General features: G+C 40.9%; 1 protein-coding gene across 7 annotated transcripts in view; it reads right to left on the bottom strand.

The window, feature by feature from the left end:
- The window catches only part of sorl1 (sortilin-related receptor, L(DLR class) A repeats containing), a 310,404-nt gene that overhangs the window by 28,230 nt on the left and 263,440 nt on the right, over positions 1 to 18,734 (bottom strand). Inside the window, exons 43-44 of one of the 7 annotated variants that reach the window (XR_014090459.1) lie at positions 2,477 to 2,577; positions 1,967 to 2,350 (exon numbers count right to left, since the gene is read on the bottom strand). The exons of 5 other annotated variants lie outside the window; for them this stretch is intronic. Coding sequence is in view for 1 of the 2 variants with exons in the window: in XM_081614354.1 (XP_081470480.1) it covers positions 2,563 to 2,577 (15 nt within the window). In the remaining variant the exon portion in view is untranslated. Of the gene's footprint in view, positions 1 to 1,966; positions 2,578 to 18,734 lie in introns of those variants that run through there. One more of the 7 variants, XM_081614354.1, reaches the window with a different exon arrangement.

Below are 18,734 nucleotides of genomic sequence, written 5' to 3'. Positions count from 1 at the left end.
AGGGTGAGTGATCTGGTGAGGCAGGGTGAGGGGAGCGGCCCAAATCCGACGGCCAACTGCTGGCTGGTTCGTGAATGCTACCACACTTTTGTTTATTTTGCCACGATTTCCCGAGTAATTCTAAGTCCAGCCTTGGGTTGAATAAAACCTCTTTGTTAAATGTAACTTTGTCTGCACTCCTTATGTTGCGTGTCCTGTGTGGACCGTAACATATTGGGGGCTCGTCATATTTGGAGGAGTAGTTAATGCTGTTAGACTTTTGAGCGGAATCTTTGTGGTGGTTTGAAAACGTGTTTGTATTTTGCTGAGGTGTTTTTTGGGACGTCACCACTTAAATATTACGGCGGATTTTCCTATATGTACTGGTGTTTTGTGAGTTGGGATCTAGGAGCGTTTTCTGTTCTCGTTGTTTTCTTTTATTAGTCTTGTTGCAATTTCCTAAACCGAGGAGTTTAGAGTGGAAATGTTTTTGGACAGTCCTACTATAGAGCAAACTGATTGCTGTACGAAGGAACAGCTTTTGTTAATTGCTGCTGAGTTTTCGATCTCTTTGTCTAAGCGGTTAAAAAAGGCGGAGATAAAATCTGAAATTGTCTCTGCTTTGATTGACGCTGGCGTTCTTCTTCACACTACTTCTGATGCTGATCCTCAAGTTAACTCTAATGCTGATATTCAAACTAACTTTGACCCAGCTCCTCAGCTTAGCCTTGATGCCCAGACTAGCCCTCAACAGTGTCAGGGCGCTGGGGCTGAAAAGGCTTTTCCTGATCTTCTTGAGTTGGAATTACAGCTTGAACTCCGCCGTTTGGCTCTCAGAGAACGGGAATTGGATCATGAGTTTGAACTGCGTAAATTGGAAAGTGAAGCAAACAAAGAAGCTTGTTTGAAAGAGCTTGAGTTGAGAGGCTTGGATGTTCCATGGGGTTCCTCTACCTTTAACCCTTGTGAGTGCGAGGACTGAGGCAAACATAGAGGACTATGGCAAATGATATAAGTTTTACATGTGTGGGGTCGGTTGGACCCCATTTCTACATACAAGGGTTAATATGAGCAAGTGCATTCGTTTGATACCACCCTTTTCCGAAAATGATGTGGACACATATTTTGTCCTATTTGAGAGAGTGGCTACATCATTACAATGGCCAAAACAATTTTGGTCATTATTACTGCAGTACATATTAACGGGAAAAGCTCAAGAGACCTATGCTTCTCTTCCGTATGATGTCAGTTTGAATTATGACACAGTGAAATCAGCTGTTCTCAAAGCATATGAGCTTGTGCCGGAAGCATATAGGCAAAAGTTTCGCTGTCTTATTAAAGCTGAAGGTCAGAGTTATGTAGTATTTGCTCATGATAAGGAGGTCTTATTTGATCGTTGGTGTTTGGCACAGGGCGTAAAAAGATTTAGTTACGTGATCTAATTCTGATGGAAGAATTTAAAAACTGTTTAACAAAACAGATCGCAACATATATAAATGAACAGAAGGTTTTTGAAATTTCCAAGGTGGCTGTATTGGCAGATGAGTATGTTTTGACTCAAAAACATATTTGAAAAGCAGCCGCATGTGCCACAGCGTACACAGCAAATCCAGAAGACCTAGATTAACTCTGTCAGATTTGAAAGTTAAAGAGTTAATTTAACTCTTTTTCGAGAGTTAGTACCAAAGTGTCAAATATCAAATCTGCTGGAGTTAATAATTTAACACTCACTAACACTAATTCAGTGTTAGATCTTAATATTAACTCTCACAGAGTACTTCTTTAACTTCTTAAGAGTTATTTGTAATTAATATTAAATGGTATTTTATTGTTCTGAACTTTTAAAAATTCTTTGGAAAATAAATATTTAATAAAGAGGCAATGATTTTCTCAAATGCATTTATTTCAAAACGTGCACCATAATTACAAAACATATTACAACGTGGAATAATGTGCATGTTTCACATGTTGCTTTCATTCACATATTCACATAAAAGGTCTGACATATCAGCTGTGCAATACAAACTGCAGTATGCTTAATACATTTTTTTTCAATACAATATGCATGAAATTGTTCAAAGTACAAGGTGGAGAAAGTAAAGCATGCAGTTCATGTAATATGATAGTGCATTTTCTTTTAACAGGTAGATTGCCAGATATGTAGATTACATAACAAACCAACCTGATAATCAAATCCATCATTTCTTATCCAGTTTATGTTTCTGTTAAGACCCAGAGCCTCTCTGCACTCCACCAAAGATGTCCACTCACTAACAGACTGTCTTCAGGTTGTTGGGCTGTTATGGGGACACCAACATGCTCTACTGCATCAGACAGTCTTCAGTCTCTGAGTAGGACAGCCAGTGTCGGTCTCTGGATCATAACAAACAAAAAACATGACAATGAGGAATGGAACGAAGTGTTTTTTTACATTTTTACTACAACTCTAACAACAAGCCTCCATTACATAAATGTAGAGTTTCAGAGATATAAACACTTATAATCATTTTGGAGCTTGAATCTTCGAAGAATCCATGGAGGGAACGGAAGGGGGAGGTTAGGCTGACGACTGGCGATTCATCCTCAACCAAACTGGTACTAATATATACAAAAAGGCAATAAAAGGATTAAAACATACTGCAAAACGTATATAAGAAGACACAACAGCGGGAATAATGCTCTCAAAGTGAAAAAGCCTTTTACATTTTTTCAAAGGAAAAAAATCGATCAGAAAGGTTGATAAATATGACCAATATGCATGTAAATGTTCAACATCATGAAAAAACATACTCCAGATTATTACGGATCTGTTTAGGTTAGCCAATAATTTGATTGAATGTTCACCGGCTTGATTTTTTTCAACACTTATATTCTGCTAACATTCGGCATGCTAAGCTAAAAATGCTAACACCCGTGTGGCGAATGTGACGTCTATCATACAGGTTGAGCTCAACTCAAAATAATAGTTATAAACCATCTCAGAAAAAAATGACTTACCAAGGGCAGTAAATAACTCAGATATGTGGAAAGTAAATTGTTTTGAAATGACTTGGTTTCTGTCGCTTCGCTTCGGTGGGAATCTGTGATTCTGGGACCAAGTCAGTGAACTAACTCCTTCAGTGTTGTTGCTGCTGTAGGAGTTAAGAGTTAAGAAGTCAAGAATTATTGATTCTATTTTAACACCTCTAGATGGAAGCACTGGATTTTAACACTGGATTTTAACTACTAATAATATACACCCCAGAGTTACATAAACAGAAAGTGACTCTATTAGAGTAAAATTAACTCTGCTTTTGAACAGAAAGAGCACCTGTGACGATCTTGAGGGACACGGCGGAATCTAGATGCATTATTCTTGATTATTATTGTTCTACCGTTACATGATGAGACCTATTTAAATTCAAATGAATTGGTGTAAGGTCTTGGAATTAATTTTTTAAGCATCCTTCTTCATCACATCTGTTTGAATTTGGAGTTGATCTCTGGTGAGGTGGTGGTTACCGTAAGTTCAGTTTTCCGAATAAAAGTGTCAGGGTCTGTTTTTTCTCCCCTTTTCTTTAATTCCTTAGTTTGATTTCTTTAGTTTTAGTTTTATTTTCACTTATCACCGGAACCGTTACTCCTCGTGACATCCACTAGATGTCACCCACGTTCTACCCCTGGGAAGCGACGAAGTTCAACCCGGGCGCACACCTGCAGCTTGTTTAGAGGGCGTGGATCTTTGATATAAGTGTTACACGTCTCAGCATATGATGGACAGTTGTAACAAATTATCTTTTATTTTTTTAATTTTTTTTTTCTTTTCTTCCTGCGGTGAATTTCTGTTTCCCCTTTGATCCTGAAGGAAAGCCTGTAAAGACGAACAGCGTCAGAGATAGAAAAAAAAGGACAACCGTCGTCTTCTTCCCCAAACTCGGTCTCTTTATTACAAATTATTGAAATCATGAAATTATTAACACTTCCTAGAACAATCACATTCCTGTGTCCCTCTGCTGCTATCAAAACAACCACACAGCCTTCACCTGAGTAAAAAGTATCAACTCCCACCAATTAATCCACAGCGCAGAGATGTACATTTAAAAAAAACATTTCTCAAATAAGAGGATTAATTATGTTAAATAATGCAAGATGGAGATGTTATAATGAACGAAACATTAAGCTCTAATGTGTTTTGACTAACTACTGACCGACTGAATAACTACAGTTTAATTGATTACATAGAAAGGGAGAAAAAGTAACGTCTACAATAATAATAATAATAATTCACTTTTAACAGATAAAACAACACAATGTATGTCAAGGTACCTATGTTTGTTCGGGGAATGGAACGGAGCTAAAAGATACATGTAGCAATCTTCAGAACGGCCGTTAGTTGACCGTTGTAGCCAAAATGTAGCTAACAAATCCTTTTTTTTAATCTTTATTTTTTTCAATGTTTCAGCACATCTATCAAATTACAAATCCTATCCAAATATACATTGTTACTCCACATTTTTACCGGGGGGGGCAGCCCTCGCCAGTTTCTCATTACTAACCTGTAAAGACGAACAGCATCAGAGATAGAAAAAAAAGGATAACCGCCGTCTTCTTCCCCAAACTCGGTCTGAAGAGCAGGGGGCGGGGCTCCTCACTTCCGGTCTCCTGGTGAGACGTTGCCCGAACCTTGGTTACTTTTTTTTTCTATTTAACAGGGTAATTTGGTCTGGAGTGCTAATTCAAATCTCTCACTTTATGGTGTATCACACACTCCCCAACAAACAAAGGTGGCCCCTGACACTTAGTCCCCAAAATAACTTGACTGAACATAATTTTTTTCGAAACATTGCAAAAAAACATATGTAGTGTTGTGTGTTGCAGGTCGCTCCAGGTGAGTATGCAGTGTATGACGTATGTGTGCTTCAGGTATGTAACAATCTTTCCCAGATGTTCTATCTACAGTGTGTTGGATACATAACAGGTAGGTAAGGGTAAGGGCTAATGGGTGGTGGTTGGATAGGATGGAAGTAAGGGGAGGAGAAACACTGGTACATACACTGCATTGGTTGGGTTCCAACTGCATTCACAATGGGGTGCGGCTGGTACACTGGTTGACCCAGAGTCGGGCAAGTGAACATATGTCTTGGCTGTCTTTCTCTTGTAGACCGTCTCAGGGGGACTGGGTGTTCCGCGTCAGGTGCTGGAGTATTGTCCTCTTGAGGGGCAGAATGTATATCCTCCAGGAATGTGGACTGAAGCTCCTCAACATATTGTCCATCTCCACTGCTTGACCCCCGCCTTCCACTTCTGACACACTCTCCTTCCTGTCCAGGTTCGGTTGGGATTGCTTCCATCAAACTGGTTTCATTCTTTTCAGCTATCTTTTGGAAAGCATTGGTAGTATTTTGATGAGGTGAGTGAAAGTTTGGTCTGGGTCTCTCCACAGGTATTCAAAGCCAGTAACGAGGTTTTTCCCCATCCTCCTCTTCGTCAGAGTCATCTGTGTTTGAGTGCAGTACAGCATGTCTGGGCTGAAGGTCGTTTGAACTCTTTTTGGCTATGATATGGGGAGGTTCTTGAATGGGCCACACCAGCTAATCGTCTGAGATTTTTAAAGAGGTCATTTTCGAACTCCCGACCCTGGTCATGATGGAGTTTGGCCGGGTACCCAAATCTTGGGATGAAATCATTGAAAAATCGGTCGGCTGCCGTCTTACCTGCCTTGTTCTTGGTGGGATAGGCTTGGGCAAACCTGGTAAAGTGGTTAATAACAACCAGGATGTACTCGTACCCACCCCTGCTGGCCTCCAAGTGAAGGAAATCGATGCAAAGCAGCTCAAGGTGTGAAGTCGATGTAATACTTCCCATTGGGGCTCTTTCATTTGTAACTGGTTTCTTCTGTTTGATGCAAGAGTATTTCCTGGTGATGTAGTCCTCTATATCGCTTTTCATGAAAGGCCAGTGGAATCGCTCCCTTGCCAAGCTCAGCACTTTTTCAACGCCGACATGACTCAGGTTGTTGTGGAGGTGAGTCAGAACTATTTGTTTATACGTGGCGGGCAGAACCAGTTGCTGTCCACTCGCAGTCTTTCTGTAGAGCAGATCATCCTCCAGGTAAAATTTGCCCCACTCTCGCAGCAGCCTCCTCGGGTGTCCATCAACTTTATTTCTTTCTTCCTCTGTTAGTGGTTTGTCTTGTTGTTTCAACTCCACAACTTTCCCAATGGAGGGGTCTTTCCTTTGTTCCCTCACCAGCTCATCGTGACTGACTGTCTGCAGACCCTCGAACTGGGGTTGGCTAGGATCTGACAAGTTGAGGGCTGCCACCCAGGCCACATATCTCTGTTGAGCTCTCAGACTTCCTTCCCATGCAGCACAGACTGTGTCCTCTGATAGTTCTTCAGAGCATTCAGCCATAAAAGTGTCTATATCCAGGGGCCATCGCGACAAGGTGTCGGCAACAATGGCAGTTTTACCTGGTCGATATTTGATGTCGAAGTGGAAGTCAGCCAACTGCCCCACCCACCGGTGACCCACTGCATTAAGCTTGGCAGTGCTCAGGATGTATGTGAGTGGGTTGTTGTCCGTGAAGACTGTAAAATGTGTGGCATAGAACAGATAATCACGGAACTTATCACATATCGCCCACTTCAATGCCAGGAATTCGAGTTTGCCACTGTGTAGGTGATAATTCTGTTCCGCTGGCGTCAGTGTGCGTGACCCATATCCAATCACCCTCATTTTTCCATCCTGAACTTGATAGAGAACTGCACCCAGGCCCTTTTGGGAGGCATCAGTGTGAAGTGTTAAAGGGCGGTCGAAATCGGGGTATGCCAGCACTGGGGGTTTGGTCAATCGGTCAATAACCTGCTCAAGGACCTGTTGATATTCTTTGGTCCACTCTATTGGGGTTCGAGAGGACTGCTGGTGGCCTTTTGTTTTTCCCCGTGGCAATTTAAGCTGAGAGGTGTCGGCCTTTGACTGGAGCAGGTCATACAGGGGCTTGGCTATACGTGAAAAATCCTGCACATATGTTCTGTAATAGCTCAGGAACCCGAGCATTTGCCTGATGTCCCCAACTGTTTGTGGTGTCTTGTGTTTCAGTGTTTGTACTGCTTCAAAATCTTTGGGGTCCATCCTTACTCCATCTGCCGACACCAACCAGCCAACGTACCTGACCTCCTTGCGAAAGAGCTCGCATTTCTCTGGCTTCAACTTTACACCATGCTGCAAGGCTTGGAGGACTTTGCGTAACACCTGCACATGCTCTTCGAATGATCTGGAGAAGCACAACACATCATCGAGGTACGGGATGCAGCACTCATCTCTCAGCCCGTCAAGCATCCCCTCCATGCTCCTTTGAAAAGCTGCCGGTGCGTTCGACAACCCAAACGGTATTCGGACCCACTCATTCAGGCCCCATGGGGTTGTGAACGCAGTCCGGTACCTTGACCCTTCGGCAATAAAGCCTTGATGGTACGCTTTCCCTTGGTCCAGAATCGAGAACCAAGCATATCCTCCCAGGGAGTCAGTGAGATCTTGGATTCTAGGGAGGGGGTGGCGGTCAGGTACAGTTTTGTTGTTGAGGAGCCGGTAGTCGACACAAAGTCGTAAGGACCCATCTTTCTTCCTGACACATATGACAGGGGCTGCGTATGGTGACTGAGATTTCACAATCCAACCTTTAACCAGAAGTTCCTGGATGTACTCCTTCACTTCTTTGTAGAGTGGCTTTGGAATGGATGCGTAGGCTCTTTGGACTGGGATATCATCCTTAGTCCTAATTTCCATCTGCAGAGAAGGGATGCATCTAAGGTGACTGATCTCGACAGGAGACCCAACACTCTGGATGAGCTTAAGGCCACCATCGAAGCATCCTGGGCCTCAATAACACCTCAGCAGTGCCACAGGCTGCTGATTGCCTACATGCCACTCGAAGATGGCATTATTTGCAGATAATTAATTCATTTCCAAAAAATCTTTTAAGACCAATTACCATATTTTCCGGACTATAGAGCACACCATACTATAAACGGCACCTTCAAATAAAAAAATTAATTGATAAAAAAAAAGAAAACTGGAAACATACAAGCCACACCGGCATATAAGCCGCTGGTATCTCTGCTACTCTCGGTTTTCCATAAGGACCCAGCAGAAGGTAGCAGAGGGTTGCGTCCTAATAAATCTGCTGGATTTATTAAGGACGTAGTTCTTCGTCTCCAAAGCCGAACCGTGGTTTCGTCGAGCTTTCATGCAGCAGCTGTTTCTCTCCTGTAGTGCCAGATCGATAGCCTTCAACTTAAAAGCTCCATCATATGAGTTTGAAAACATTTCTCCGTCGTGCCTGCTGCTTAGCATGTGCTTGTTCTAAATGAAAATTAGCGCGTTCTCCTTTGATTTCCAATTATGACCTTTGTCGTGAAATCTGGTATGAGTATGTGAGATCTGTCCAGGTGCACGCAGAAAACGGAATAAAAGCCTGAAGATAACAATATACCCTGTATGATGATTTGATGATGATTATAAGTGATAAGTGATTATAAAGTGATAATACACATGCCAATAAAGAAATGTCTGTAATGTATGATCAAAACATATATTCTGTACTTTCAATCAAGTGAATGTTATAATAATGTATGCTCTGTACTCTTAATCAGTTGATTTTATTACATTATGGAAGACTGAAAAGAAAAACACTCCTCACTGAGCGAGAAGCAAGGGTGGGGCAGAATTAGAAACAGATGGTCAACGGAAAATAAGGGAAATGCCCCGATGAAGCAAGGAGGCAGGAATGAGTCATTAAAGGCTTGAGGAAGAGCCCGGTACTTTCCGCAGGCAGCCCTGCCTTGCATGACATCAGGTAATGACATAATGCGATGGGCGGGTTCCATGAAAACACAGTGCATAAATACTGATGTTCGGGGGAAAAAGAGTGTTCTTCGTCCCCGGCGCAGAAGAGGAGCCAAGAAGAGAAGCAGGCTAAAGACCAGCGGAGGACCACACCCGGGACCGAGGAAAAAAAGCTCAAAGACTTCACGCCGTCGAGAAGGGACAAGTTCCACCGGCCACCAACTCCGGTCCCAGATCCGACCGACTCCTCTGCCTCTACCCAACACTCTCAACTTAGTAGCAGCCAACTTGGAAAAGAGACGGAGGTCCTACAGAGACAAAGAGTCTGCACGTTCAAAGGACAGCGTGAGTCTTCTCTCCGCTTCTCTTCAGTAAAGAGGACTTTGCTCCGGCTGGACAGAGACTCTGACCAAGGACATCTAAAGATTACAGCTGCCGAGAACAAGAACCATCGGGTATGAGTTGACCTGCCTCCCCCAAAGCCTCGCTCAGTGAACTTAGTGACACAGGTTAGGGATAAGAGCAAGGATAGATTGTGAATGATTTTTATTTGTTATATGATTAGCTATTCTATAACTTTTGGGAAATTAACCTGCCTGTTAAATGCCCCTGCTAAAGCTTGCTTAATAAAACTATATTCTAAAATTCCATTAAGGATTGTGAACAGTGAGTTTAAATGTGTCAGTCTTAATTATTGCTGGTTCTCCTAAATATGGTAAAGTTTACATACATGATTCTAGAGACAGGGTGGCTTTGTGTTTTCCTTTGGTGAGTGTTAAAATAATGACCCTGGGACTTAAATCTAAGTCACTAAACTTAATCTAGCCGTTAACAAGTGCCGTTATTTTAGGAGAGGAGCTACCGTTAACAGGAGTGGTTGTAGGGGTTATGCCGCTGTGAGGGCTACTCAGTGGATTGCTCCTCAACTGTAAAGGGTCATAACTTCTGGATCGAAGGTAGTCAGAGCTAGACGAGTCCTTTCCGACCCCAGTTTAAACAGATAATTCTCCACAAACTATCTCTAGGGTAAGACTCGAGTTTCTGGGGGTTTTCCGGACCTGTTAGAGAGAGAACTGGGCCGTAGTGAGTCCAATGAGTTGTGAGGAGTAGGCGGGACTTACTATTGGGTAGTAACAGACACTTTGAATGATTCACTTCCTGCTATAGAGCCCCCTGGCGGTTGAAGAAAAATCCACAGAAAAGTTGCACCGGGCTACAAGCTGCATGGTTCAAAGGTTAGGAAAAAAAGGCTTATAGTCTGGAAAATACAAAATCGTAGGTGAAATTGGATAATTTCCACAGCACACCTGACGATCACTCACGGCACACTAGTGTGCTGCTGTAGAGTACTCACTACTTAGAAATGGTATGAAATACTTAGCAACCCTGAACAGGAGCACCTAGTTTACATACTTTAGAACAACATTGGATTAGTTTTCTTTCCTCTTTTTTTCTTTTTTTCTGACTTAAATGTTTTAAGAAGTAACGCCACTTAATAAAATTCCTCATAAATATTGATTTATTGCAGTGGTTGTGTGTTATTTAAATTATAACTTAAGTTGCTTTCAACTTTTATTTTATTTTTCTTTTCATGTTAAAACCTATAAATATGTAGGAATTGAATATTTGGTAAGTATCATAACTTCAACTTAAAAGTCAGCACCAGTTTTCTAGAAAATAATCAGATTTTATATTGCAGCTTTAATGGCTCTACGTTGAAGATGGTAAGAGATAGACATACTTTTTATTTATTTTTTTATTTTTTTACTGCCAGCTGCTATAGCCCCTCTGCGCTCAGCTCCCATACAGAGCTGCCTGCTGTGGCAATACTCAGCTGCTCCCTCCTGTTTCAAACTCTGCGTATTAAAGTAAGAGCTAGAGCGCTAAATATAATTTGTATACTGGCTACCTTCGACAGAAAAAGGAGCTAAGTCTATGAAAGCAATGTAGCAGTTTTGCTAGTTTGATTTCCAAGGCATAAGGTGGCAGTTTATCATGATTCAACCAAAGTAATGAAATAAACTGTGGACTGATTTTTGTTGTCAATGTGTTTCTTCCTATTGAGTAGTGAAGGTAAATAAAACGTGTTTTATGTCTTTTGCTTTGAATATTTACTTACTGGAGGGTTTTTGTTAGTGCCGCAGAGCAGTGACGTGCGGTGAGGTTCATTGCTAATGAGGCACTGACTTATGGCATGTTATTGGACCTACGGAAATTTCGCGCAGGCATATAACGCTGGGGGGCAAAAAGACTCATCTTTTCCTATCATCCATAGCCGCGTTAACTATTTAATGTAGGTATTAATTTCGTGCTATCATCCACAGCAAAGGGTATTTGCCAAGCTACGCAGACTCGTTGCCATAGCAACTGACAACAATGCCACTTCATGTTTTAGGATTTAACACCAAAAAACATTCAAGAATTTTGCACACAGAACAGAACATTTAGTCTGTTGTTGTAGCATACTACAACAGTAGCATACTACAACAACAGTAGGCTTAAAGTTTTATTAATAAATAATTGCTGTGGTAGATTAGGTTCCGCTTCTACTTTACTGAATTATTTAAACATAAAATATAGCCCACAAAATGCACATTTCATTAAAAAACTAAACAAAAACATCTTATAGCTGTCTTACCTTTACGTATCAATGAAATCCACGCACCGCTAATTCTGCACAAAAATATCTGTTCATCCAAAGCCAAGTCTATCCTCGGCATGTCTTTTCTACACCGCAGTGAAGTTAGTTTCAAGTTGGCTATTCGATATTCGAGCTCCGGGGAGTAGCGGCGTTGAGCCAAAGGTTGTTCCGATATATGAACGCTAATGTCGGCCGGTGCGGTTCTCCACCGCTCCCGGTGTTATGCCCAGAAAAGCACGCCTGCCCAGGTGTTATGCCCAGAAAAGCACAACACCTGGCGCGGTGGAAAACCGCCGGCCGACATTAGCGTTCATATATCGGATCAACCTTTGGCTAAACGCCGCTACTTCGAGGTCTTGTGAGAAATTCTGTTCCCCTGTGAAAATCTGTTCCCCCTGTGTCGGGAGCGCGCATTGCAGCCAGAGAAGTGGATCCGGCGGATCTGACCATATTCACGGCGCATCTGATCGATTTCTCGGTAAAAACTACTCATATAATCATGTCAATGTTGTAACTTTCAGTTTAATCAGCAGCTATCAAAATAAAAATACATACATAAATAAACGAGGTCTTGTGTGGAGGTCTTTTTAAGCTGTTTTGTGTTATTTTAAACGCGAAGTGAATCGATCTTTTTTTCAGCTTTTGTCTCGTAAGCCTGACAAATAAAAGTCAGTCAACAAACACAGATTTCCAACACGTTGTGTGCATTTAGAATTTTTCATTTCTGACAAAGGAGGAGGGAAGCTGGCCGATACCAGGGCACAAAAATAAAGACTTCCTGAAAAGATCAGAGTGTAAACTTTTTGGTAAATCCCGTTCTAATGTAAAATATGACATTACTGGATTAAGGAAATGTCTAGTATGCTATCACGCATAATATTTTTTGAGAATTTGGAAACAGGTCCTTTTAATTTCTCAAAGTTATTGGAGAAGAGGAGAGAATGGATATTTCAGCTGCCTGAAATAATGTGTCCGGCCTCTCTAAAATGGAAACAAATTAATTTACCTGAAAAGTGTTTACTGTGTTCATTCCTCTTATCATCAACAATAATTCCTGTGATTTTCATAGCATTTGCTCTTTTTTTGACAAAGTTAGGATGGGGGAACAAAATATCTTAAGCGCCTGATAAAATCTGTTCCCCCTCTCTAAAATGGAAACAAATTCATTTACCTGCAAAGTCTTTTACTGTGTTCATTCCCCTTATGATCAATAAGAAATCATGCAAGCTTGAAAACATTTGCTCTTTTTTTGCCAAAGTTAGGATGGGGGAACAAAATATCTTAAGCGACTGATAAAATCTGTTCCCCCTCTCTAAAATGGAAACATTAATTTACCTGAAAAGTCTTTTACTGTGTTCATTCCTCTTATCATCAACAATATTTACTGTGATTTTCATAGCATTTGCTCTTTTTTTGACAAAGTTAGGATGGGGGAACAAAATATCTTAAGCGCCTGATAAAATCTGTTCCCCCTCTCTAAAATGGAAACACATTAATTTACCTGAAAAGTCTTTTACTGTGTTCATTCCTCTTATTATCAACAATATTTCCTGTGATTTTCATAGCATTTAACTCGAATATCGAATATCCAACTTGAAACTAACTTCACTGCGGTCTTTTACCCTACGTTTGAGAATCATCAAACTGCCTCGAAGCAAATCTTTCAGCTCCGGTGTTGCTTTAGTTATTATCTCCTGCTTCAATTGAAAATCCACTTTAGAAAACTTAAGTGTAGAAATGTAGTCTTTCATGTTGACGTCGAAAGAGAGAAGAAAACAAATATATCCGATATTGTGACTGCACAACTGCAACTGTGATATGCACAATATCACAATAGTTGTACTTGTATTTATTGTGTGGCTAGCTAAATGGCTAGCGCACTGTGTCTTACTCTGAAGTTGTACAGTCACAATATCTGGGAACATGAGCGCCCCCAGCCTCACCTCGATTCTGTTCTCTGCCGTTTATTATCGCTCTTCCGCACACAAAACACGATACACACACAGTTGGTGATAAAAAACACTGTACATAAGCTAAATTATGAAAAATCTGTCCATATATTAAATGTTTTTTAGCCATTTTATTGCCGGCGTACAGACAGGATGAACATGCTGCCAAAGTGGCAGCCAGTGCAGTTAGCGAAAGGTTGCGTAATCGGTGAGGCTCAGCTCTCTGCTGCCTCACCGGCTTCGCTTCTGAGCATTTGAATGGGAAAATGCGAAAATCCAGCGATTTTTAAGAAAAAACTAATTAGAATTGGTTAAGCTAAGTAAAATAGTACAAACCACAGGGTGAAAATAGCAATATAAATGATTTCATTATTATATATTATTTTTCTCTATTGCTCTGCCTCACTTGCCTCCCCTGACCGCACGTCACTGCCGCAGAGCCACAGCTAACAGCTAGCTCCTCCCTTCAGCGGCTCTAACGGAGCCTGTGTCATTCAGCAGCGCAGCTGTTGGTCCTGCTACACTTTGGGCTGAACCATTGTTCTAACAATAGTGGGGGGTGGGGCGGACCTAAAAATTAATTCTTATTTTTTTCTTAGATGAATAGCAAATTAACTTCAGTCTTTGTTTCTATGACCCTTTTATACTGATATTGTTTAAATACAAAGGTTTCTTTCATGATTTCTTTGGGGGGGACAATTCTAGACTTTTCTAAGATTGGGAGGGTCAGGGGGTCCGAACCCCTGGGATTTACGCCTAAGACTAATATAAAAACTTAAAGCGTGTTTTGCCTTTATTATAAGCCTTATTTAAGACTTTTTAATTTTTGCAGCTCCAGGCAGATTTGTTTTTTGTTTTTTTTGGTCCAATATGGCTCTTTCAACATTTTGGGTTACCGACCCTTGGTATAGGAAAATATTCTCGTTTATTTTCTTATACAAATGTGCTATTTAAGTATCTAAACATTCTTATTCATTCTAACGGGCAATGTTTTTTACGTTATTTTGTATTTTATTTTTTTTAAGCTGTAATCTGTGTTGTCGTTAGTGTCAAATAGACCAAGTAACGGGGGACGGTTTGGGCTTTTTACTTCTGAAGTATGAGGAAGCGCGAGAAGCCCCATAACTTAAAAGCAGGGTAGCACTGGTAATTTGTCAGAGTTCGAGTTCATCTAACTGTTCAGGTTCAGAGTTGTTGCTTTTAGAAACATAGGGCCGTGTTCCTTAAGGCCTCCGTGTTATTAGGCCCAAGCAGCAAAGTGCTGCGAAGGCCTATTGCAATTGTACTGTTTATTATTTTTTTGTCTAATTACTTTTGCATGTGCTTTACCAAGGTCGAGAAAGAGTTACATGTTGACAAAGGGGCCCATTGTAAAAGTTACATTTTTGATTCTATTAGACGCTAAGGCCCATTTCTCAGAATGCAGAAACTTATCAGGCCACAGAGACATGGTGTGATTTTAGGGAGTGTCTTCAGTCCATATAATCAGCTAGCCTCCTCCTCAAACGCTGCACAGACTTTTTTAGATACTCTTCTTGAATGTAATGGTAAAAGCGTCTGCTTTCAGTGATGAAAGTGAATAAAATAAGTAAAGTCTGAATAATATTGTTGGCTGATTTTGTGCTCCATGTGTCAGTACACATTTTGATTCATCGATTAGGATTTCCATTCTTAACACATGCTTCTTGTAAAGAGCTCAAATGGGATTGTGTTTACAGCCCCCTCCCATTTTTAATCATTATCTTTTTTGACAAGACCAGTTTCAGTCTTGTTTTAATGTTCATTGTGAATCAGTTTAATTTTATATCTTTAGAAGCTGCTCTTTAAAGTGTCACTTGGTAAACGACTTCTGATGGGAAACATTTCTAAAAGATCAGAGTTCCTCACCAAATGTATAGTCATAGTCATGTGAGGAATATTGAACAGTTTATTTATTTCAGTAGTATAAATTAATTTAATTTGCAATAAAATCAGTTGTTAGGCCTTTATTTCTGTTAATTATAATTTTTTGCTTACAGTTGATAAGATTGGCGTATTACATCACATTAGTATGGCAAACTGATGAATCTCATAAACAGACCTCATCAAAAAGCATATTCTAATTTATTGATTATGACTATTTTTACTTCCTACTGTGAACACAGTATTTTTAACAGTTTTAAGGAAGGCACTCCATTTTGTGCCAACAGTTTGAAAGCAAAGTCTTAACAAAATGTAACGACTGAAAATAATCTCTCAACAGGTAGTTCTCAGAGATGCAGTTCCGGTTATCATGGTGACATGCAGTTGTTCCTGTGTGGTTGGTACTGCTTTTTGCAACCATATAGTGGCTCTGTTGTTCCAGACAGCCCACTTTTCCCAGCTCAGTGTCCCAGTTGTTCCTCAGGTTCACAGCTGTACTGAAACAGAACAGCAATGGCACAAACCCTGAACTGCTGTAGGTTTTAAAGCTGTGCACATGCATGACATGTTTCATCAAAAATAGTTCAATGAGATGTCTTTGATGCATAGATATAGTTTTATTTAAAAATAAACTATTTTCATATAAAACTACTTTATAAAAATATATAATGACTAAATTTTAAATACAACATTAAAATTTAGGTTGCACTTGACGTTCACCTACAGCATAATCACATGATGAAGACTATTATAAACACTACGTCTCTGGTTCTGTATTTCAAAGGGTATGAAACCTGGTCCAGTTGGCAAGGTGGTGGTAGTAAAGCCTGTACAGGGTCGACTGTGTAAAGAAGGAGTAAGGTCAATAATGCTCATAATACTTAATTTTCATGTCTTGCTGCCTTACATATCTTAGCCCTGAATGTCTTTTTTATTCTTACTTAAAGGAGTACCCTCTTCAGGGGAATGACTGACCCTCTTTCTGACCTGTCTGCAGAGACCTACAGCGATTTGGATCCACTGGAGAAGCTGCTGATGACATCCATGGGGATGAGTGTGAAAAAGGACTTGTGCAAAAAATGAAGTGTACTGTCCTATCAGCAATCCAAACTCTTAACCCAATGTATAGAGTTACATCACCATGCTCCACCTTCTCCTTCTCTTCCACTTTGTACTCATCATCTGTCACTAACAGGGTGTGTCTGGGTTTGTACTGAAGAGGAACAGTTTCATTCGCAGAGTTTGCAGTTATCCTTTGATATGGCTCACAGAATTGAAACATCAACACGAGACCAGAGCTATATTCATGAGTGGCACATGCTGCAACAATCAAGAATAACCTCTTCAAGATTTAGGAAAATGTGAATGTGAGAGGTCACAGTACTGCTGAATCTCTTGCGGAGCAAATAATAAGGGGCGGAGCAAATAATCAGGGGTGCCAAGAAACTGCCGAAATACGGAGAGGTTCTGATATGGAGTTTCAGACAGCAAAAAAATACATCCACTGCTATAATATGAATTATTTATCTTGTGGGCTAGTAATTCACCCCATGACCCCATGGTTAGGTGCCTCTTCTGATGGCTTTGTATACGACCCCAGGGAACCACCATCATTTGGCTTGGCTGAAATAAAATGTCCAAAGGTAAAAAATTATGTTGACTGCAAGTACTTGCAGATGTCAGATGGGATTTTAATAACCTAAAGTTAACTACACACTTGTTCACTTCATTTAGCCCATGGCCTGACGAGAGGTTTGTTTTGATAACTGATTAGCAGGAAAGCCATTGTAAAAAGTTTATTAATGGTGCCAACAATAGCCAAAGGGATAACTGAATCAAAGAGCTTGTTTTCTTTAACTCTTCAGATTACCCGCTCAGTGTCCACTCGCAGACGTGCAATTTTCTGTATCTAGAGGACATTTTGAGCTGACATCTGCCCTTTTTTGCTGAGAAAAGGTGGACAGTACACCCTGCACTTCACACACTCAGAAATGACGAATCCTTTATCTATCATTATGGCCATGTCCTCAGTAAGAAGATTAGCCAACCCTGACCTCATAAAGAGCTCTTTGTCACTTACTGACCCCTCATAGAGTAAAGAAAGGTTACTGCACCATATGGAGCCATTCCAATCAGACCTTTCATTGTGCAGTGAGATTTGTATTTGGAGAACATCTCACTTTGGAGGAGAGGAGAAGCAGGAGTTTGGCATCTGAACTCAGTACAATCTATTACTTGAATGCCAAGAAAATATTTTAAGTAATCAGGGAGCTGAGTTTGGATGTCCTCTGTATCAATTCAGATACACAGAGAACCCAAAAGAGGGCCCATGAACAAATAATGCGGCTTACAGTACAAGGGTGAATATTAAACTGGTTTGCTTTCTTTCCTTAAGACCTGCAGCCAGGTACATCTGGATTAGGAACAGCTCATCAATGGGTTGCAAGGAATGCTTCTGACAAAAGAATAAGCAAAAGCAGACATGCATTTAAAGCAGTGGTCCACAAACTACAGCCCGCGGGCCGGATCCGGCCCGCCTCCACATTTGGTCCGGCCCCCTGAACAATACCAGAGAGCTTTTAGTTTTTTTTCCATATACCGTATTTTCCGGTCTATAAGCCGCTACTTTTTTCCTAAGCTTTGAACCATGCGGCTTATAGTCCGGTGCAGCTTATATGTGGATTTTTCTTCAACCACCAGGGGGTTCTTTAGCAGGAAGTGAATCATTGGAAGTCAAAACTGGAAATAAGAGAAGAAAGCACCCATTAAAACGGAATTAGGTTTTAATAGGGAATTGAAGTTTGAATATGTTGTTGATCAGTTAAATAGTATTGAGGGGAAAAAGAAGATTTTTCATTTTTTTAAATAATATTGGGATCATTATGAGAATTTGAGGTATAGATATTAGGATTCAATAGATGACATTAGTACAACAATAATGGATGCAAGCTGCCGTTGAAATCTGAAGAAGAAGAAGAAAGTGCCCATTTTCATTTAGCACATGCTAGTAGCAGACACGAAGGATCAGCACTTTTACCGTTCGGAAACTCGTAAACATCCATCCATTTTCTTGACACCCTTGTCCCTTAGTGGGGTTGGGAGGGGTGCTGGTGCCTATCTCCAGCTAACGTTTCGTGCAAGAGGCGGGGGTCACCCTGGACAGGTCACCAGTCTGTCACAGGGTAACACAGAGACACACAACCATGCACATACACTCACACCTAGGGGCAATTTTAGACAGACCAATTAACCTGACAGTCATGTTTGTGGACTGTGGGAGGAAACCGGAGTACCTGGAGAAAACCCACGCATGCACAGGGAGAACATGCAAAATCCATGCAGAAAGACCGGGGCTGGGAATCGAACCCAGAACCTTCTTGCTGCAAGGCAACAGCTCTACCAACTGCGCCACAGTGCAGCCCCTACCGTAATCAGTT

This window comes from Poecilia reticulata, chromosome 13 (genome assembly GCF_904066995.2).
Source record: "Poecilia reticulata chromosome 13, P_reticulata-male-v2, whole genome shotgun sequence".
Classification (NCBI taxonomy): Eukaryota; Metazoa; Chordata; class Actinopteri; order Cyprinodontiformes; family Poeciliidae; genus Poecilia; species Poecilia reticulata.
This window is presented reverse-complemented; position numbering and strand designations above follow the sequence as displayed.